The sequence below is a fragment of the Pteropus alecto genome, unplaced genomic scaffold (assembly GCF_000325575.1).
Source record: "Pteropus alecto unplaced genomic scaffold, ASM32557v1 scaffold53, whole genome shotgun sequence".
Classification (NCBI taxonomy): Eukaryota; Metazoa; Chordata; class Mammalia; order Chiroptera; family Pteropodidae; genus Pteropus; species Pteropus alecto.
The window spans coordinates 5,831,824-5,837,166 of record NW_006434366.1 but is presented as its reverse complement, the minus strand read 5'-3'; the positions used below and the strand labels follow the sequence as shown (position 1 = coordinate 5,837,166).

General features: G+C 63.2%; 1 protein-coding gene across 1 annotated transcript in view; it reads left to right on the top strand.

The window, feature by feature from the left end:
* Nucleotides 1-5,343, top strand: part of CHL1 (cell adhesion molecule L1 like) — a 56,228-nt gene that overhangs the window by 25,988 nt on the left and 24,897 nt on the right. The window contains exons 10-12 of the mRNA XM_015587170.1: nucleotides 2,031-2,171; nucleotides 2,464-2,575; nucleotides 4,215-4,381. Coding sequence (XP_015442656.1) covers nucleotides 2,031-2,171; nucleotides 2,464-2,575; nucleotides 4,215-4,381 — 420 coding nt within the window. The remainder of the gene's footprint in view (nucleotides 1-2,030; nucleotides 2,172-2,463; nucleotides 2,576-4,214; nucleotides 4,382-5,343) is intronic.

Sequence of the window (5,343 nt, the reverse complement as noted above, 5' to 3'; positions counted from 1 at the left end):
GTGCCCCGCTGGACAGTGAGTGGGGCGCGGGGGGCGGGTCAGAGGTCAGGCCCGCCCTGTGGCCGCGTGGGGAGCTGGGCAGGGCTCTTTCTAAGCCGCGGGATGTCCGCTGGGATTCGTGGCTTTTCCACGCGTTTGCCCTGGTCGGTCGCTGCGTTAATTATACGTAAAAACTAAGAAAGCTGAATGCGACAGAGGGCGGTCCAAGGAGGAAAGCCAGGTGGCTGTCGCCGCCCCCACGAGGAAGCAGCACGGGTCCTCCTGGCTGGGAGCAGGCTGGGGGGGTCTCCCTCCGGGCAGGCAGCCGCCCCTGCCCGTGAGTAGTAGGGCCGGAGCAGTAGGGCGCCGGAGAGCCCGACCAGGTCAGCCGCGGTCCTCGGCGGCGCTAAGGGCTCCGGAGCAGCCTCATCTCGCTGACCCTGAGCAGTCACCTGCCGGACTGTACTGGTTTCTGCTGTTGCCATGACACGTCACTGCTGATTTCGTGGCTTAAAACTGCGTGCGTTTATTGTTTTACGGGTCTGCCGGTTAGCAGCCCAGCTCAAGCCCCCCGGGCTAATCGAGGTGTCGGTGGGGCTGTGTCCCTTTCTGGAGCAGGCCCTGGGGGAGGCTGCGGGATTCCCTCCTGTCCCCTCTGGCCCCGGGAGTTCCCCTTCCTTGTCCTCACACCGGCAGCCCCTCAGCCCTCTGCTTCCCGGCTGTCCCCCATGTCACACCTGCTCTGGGTGGCCACGGCCAGGACGTTCTCTCAGTTTAAGCTATGATGACCCCAGGCCCACCTGGACAGTGGGGTGGTCCAAGGTAATCCCCCATCTCAAGGTCCTTACCCTTCATCACACCCGCAAAGTCCCATTTGCCATGTGCAGGGACATCTCCCCACATTGCAGAGATTAGAGCGTGGACATCTTTGGGGACCGTTATTCTATGTGCCACGGGACCCCTCCAGGGGTGAAATGCCACCCACGTGAACGTCCTCAGTCACTCTGGGAGTATTCCCCGGATGCCATGGTGGTGACGGCTTCTCTTCGGGCGCTGGGGACACAGGACGCAATGCACGGGCAGGGCTGCCCCCCACGGAGCTCACAGCCACGTGCAACGCGTGCTCACGTCTGACTCAGAGGGGAGGGAGGATGAGAAAGCCTTGTTTTAATACGTAACGTCCAGCATTTTCTGTACCCAGACCTGAGCATCGTCACTGCTCTGTGTGACGGGGAAAAGGGGGCCACAGGTCATTCAAACTAAACGCTGACGTGTGCCCCTCACCCCGCGGTCCCAGTGAGTGCGTCGTCCTGTCCGCGGCCACGCACAGTGTGCCCGCGAGGGCGGGGCTTGGGGGTCCGGAATGAGGCAGCCCAGTGGCTGCGCCCTCGGCTCTGCAGTCCCGTCCCTTCCCCTCCATGGTGGCCCTGCTAGTGCACAGGGCGGCCAGCGAGATGACACGCGTGCCGCAGGCTCCTCGGGTCCCTGACGGAGGCACCAGCAGTGTTAGCAAAAGCTCCGTCCAGAACGACACCTGCTCGTGAGAGGTGTGGGGTTTCTCGCCAAAAAGCAGAAAACCTGGCCTATTTTCTAAGCTTCTCGAGGCGAAACGAGGCTGGTACCTGGAGGGGTGAGCAGCAAACAGGACACCTGATCGTGGAGCAGAGGGACGGTGTTGGGCAGCGGCGGCCGTGACGCGGGGTTGGGTGTGAGTCACGCTGGGCGGTGTCGGGGCCGCGCTTTGCAGGAGAAGTGACTCGGGTCATGGCGACTGCCAAACAGAAGCCAGGACTCCTTACGGGTGCGGCGGGGGGAGGCAGGGGGCCCAGGCCGTGGGTGCTTCGGCGATAAGTATTCATTCGAAGGGAGGAAGCCTGACCTGTAAATAAAAATCCGTGGCTGATGTTGAGAAATTGTGAAGAATTGGCTTCTGCGACCTATTCTTCACCCTAAACTGGTCTTCAGATATAAACACCGTGCGGCACGTCTAATGCGGGGCGCGTGAGTACGTGCCGGGCTTGATCGAACCGCCGCCCTTTGACCCCTGGCAGAAAGCCCGTTTGCCGGGGACATCGTCTCCCCCAGCGAGGTCAGCTTCACCAACCTGCAGCCCAACCACACGGCCGTGTACCAGTGCGAAGCCGCGAACGTGCACGGGACCATCCTGGCCAGCGCCAACGTCGACGTTGTAGGTGAGTGCCCACGTGTCCGGCGGCGGCGTCCGGGGCCACGCTCACGGCCACGCCGAGCCTGGCACAGGAAGCACGGGGAGACTCGGGGCGCGTTCACCTTACGCTCGGGCCTGGGACTCTGTACTGAACCTGACCTTTCGAGAACGCGCCGGCCGTGGCTGCTTTTCCAAGCGAGGACCGTGACTTCAGCTCCTTCCCATCCCCTTGACATTAACCTGGATGGGCGCGGGCTGTTTCGCGTGGCACGTGTTGTTTCGTACATGAAAAGTTTAGAGCTGTGACTTCCTAACAGATGTCCGTCCGCTGATACAGACGGAGGATGACGTGGCGTATGCCGCCGTGGCCGGGGCCAGCGTGTCACTGCACTGCAAGTTCTTCGCCTCGCCCGAGGCCACCGTGTCCTGGTAAGCCGGAAGGGTCTTCGTAAGAGGGCGTCCGTGCAGAAGGCCCCCCGTTTCCTCGTCCGTCCTTCGAGGGGCTGCACGGGCTCCGTGGGCTCCGTGGACCCACCGCCTCCGAGGACCGAGGAGCAGAGCCACCCGCCTGCCCCTCCCGGGCCCGCGGGGCTGTGGGTTCTGTCGCGTGAGGGCACGCGCACAGCCGTTCCTGCTCACGGGGGAGGCCGAGCGGCGAAGGGATCGTGACGGCGAGTTTACAGACGGAGCCGGCCTTTCACGGCGGGACTGTCGAAGGTCACGTGTGGTCTTATCGTGGTCCTTTGGGGTGGCGTCCAGGTAGTCCCTAAGTCTGCGTTTCATTCCATTCACAGACGTGAAAACCGCCCAACACGTGTTTTCAATTTCGTTTCCTTCTATTGACGGTGCGGGAAGCCCGGACACGTCGTCGTGGGGGTCTGCCACGCTTGTCCCTTCACTGGACACGCGTGGGGTAACTGTCCCTCGGTAATTCTGCCGCCACCTGCAGGGCTAGGGCCGGGGCGCGAGCCAGGCAGGGTCACACAAGCCCAGCGTCGGCTCCCGCCCGTCGAAGATTTGGACGTGTTGTTCACCATGGACTTTAGTGCAGTATTTTTCATTTTTTAAAATGCGCTATTAAAATATGATTTCTCTTGGTTACTGAGATTTTTTGGCACCTCCCCTAACCCATTTCCCTTTGGCCCTGAGAATAATTGCTGGTGGCGTTTGCGGCTGCAGCGTTCACCCCAAGATAACTCAGGGACCGCGGTGCCACCCTCACCCCAAAGTCTGCCACGAAGCGTCTCGCCCGCACTGCTATTCCCACCTTGCTCTAGTGTATGGATAGTCTTTGGAGACAGATGACGTCATTCCCTGGAGAGCGTTCTGTTTTTAGTGGTGGCATTTCTATTTACAAAACATAGTAATTCTCCATCACCGAAAATGCCAAGTCTTAGAAAACGTGGCATTCCTACGCATGACGTTACGTGAACACCGGCAGCGAGCTGAAACTCTTCTTTCTAGACGGGAGAAGGGTGACATTTTGCCCCTGAGACACAGAACCACCTCGCTGGCCTCAGTGCCGTGTGGGCAGCGGCCGGAGTCTGCCCTGGGGAATTTCAGCTCCCACAGCCGCTGGCCCCGAAGGGTGCGGTGACTCCAGCTGTGGCAGCAGGTGCTTGGGAGAAGGATAAATGCAGAAGAATGTGACTCGGGGCCGGTCAGGGCAGACACGGCCACGTCCCCAGCACGGGAGGACGTCCCGGCCCCTGGCCCCTGGCATTCCGAATGGCCCGTCCTCCCGGGACAGCAGGGGTCGGAGGTCCCGGCTCCCCACGGATGCCCGGATTGGTCCTCAGCAGAAGGTTCGCCATCGATAAGCCAGGTGTTTGTTAAAGCTCTGAGGACAGGTGCAGAAACGCACTGATGGCCGTGAGGAGCACAGCGGGCTCGGGCAGCTGGGGCGGGCGAGGCGGGCGAGGAGGGCGAGGCACACGCCTGTGACCCGCCTGGGGAGCTGCGGGCCCCTGGGCCCTGTGCGAGGTCTCTAAGCTCCTGGGGGGCGTAAGCCCGAGCGACAGCGGCCGTGTCCCACCCGCGCCCACGCAGACCTCTGCTCCCCCCACAGGCAGAAGGCGGACGAGGCGCAGCCTCTGGAGGGCGGCCGGTACCGCACCCACAGGAACGGCACCCTGCAGATCAGCGCGACCTCACCGGACGACGCCGGCGCCTACTCGTGCTGGGTCGAGAACGCCAAAGGGAAAACCGCGGTCACCGCCAGCCTGGACGTCCGAAGTAATTCGCCCGCGTTGCTGCTTCACGGGGCCCTCGTCCCGCTAGACGACGCGCGGGGGACCCTCCTCCGCCCCCGGCGTGTCCCCTGCGGGTGCGGGGCTGCGTCCCCGAGTGTGGCCTGGCGCAGTTTCACGAGGACGCGGGGCGGTCTGGGGGGCCGGCGGGGTCTGAGAATGCCCATGTGGGTATTTCCGTGACTGCATTTTATTACAATGACCAATGCAAGGGAACGTCACCGGTCACCACCCTCTGAGCTGAAAAATTCCCAAGGAGCTTGCAGGCGCTGAGCTCGCCCGGGCGTGGCAGGGTGGCCGGCGGGGCCTCCGTCCTCGGAATCGGGCACGGCTCGGTGCCTTGTCCCTCTTCGGAACAGTCCCGGGAAGCCGCGAATCGTCTCCCGGGCTTCGCTGAAGTCCCGGTTTAGACCTCGCTCTGAGTCCTCTGCAGGGAAGCAGCAGGGGGGCCGCGGCCTGGCGGGGGTCGGGTCCCCGTGTCACGGCGGCGGCTCACGTCCGCATCCGCTCGGGCCCCGTCTCCACCGAGGTCTTCACACCCGCCCCTCCTCCTCCCTTCCTCCCGCCCCGTGTTGTCCGTGGTGTCCGCTTCTTCCCGTACCCCACGCCATCCGGCACGCCGCCCCCGTGGCTGCACCTCTAAAGCACCGCGTGCTCCCCCCGACGCCTGCTTCTCCCCCGCCTTTTTAAGTGTCGCGTGCGGTTTAAACAAGGCCCTTTCGAAGTCCGCGGGGTGATTCTCTTACACTCCAGGGCCAGCCTACCTCAGAGCGGAGCAGCTCAGCCCGGCTCGGAGCCCGCAAGGGGAGGGCGGGAGCCCAGCGAGTCTCCTGGTAACTAACGTCCCCTCCAGCGCCCCCCGTGGCCCGGAAGCCGCTAGTCTCCAAGATGCTCGAGTTCATGAGCCTGGTCAAGCCCTGTCCGCTGTAACGTCCACTTTACGTGTAG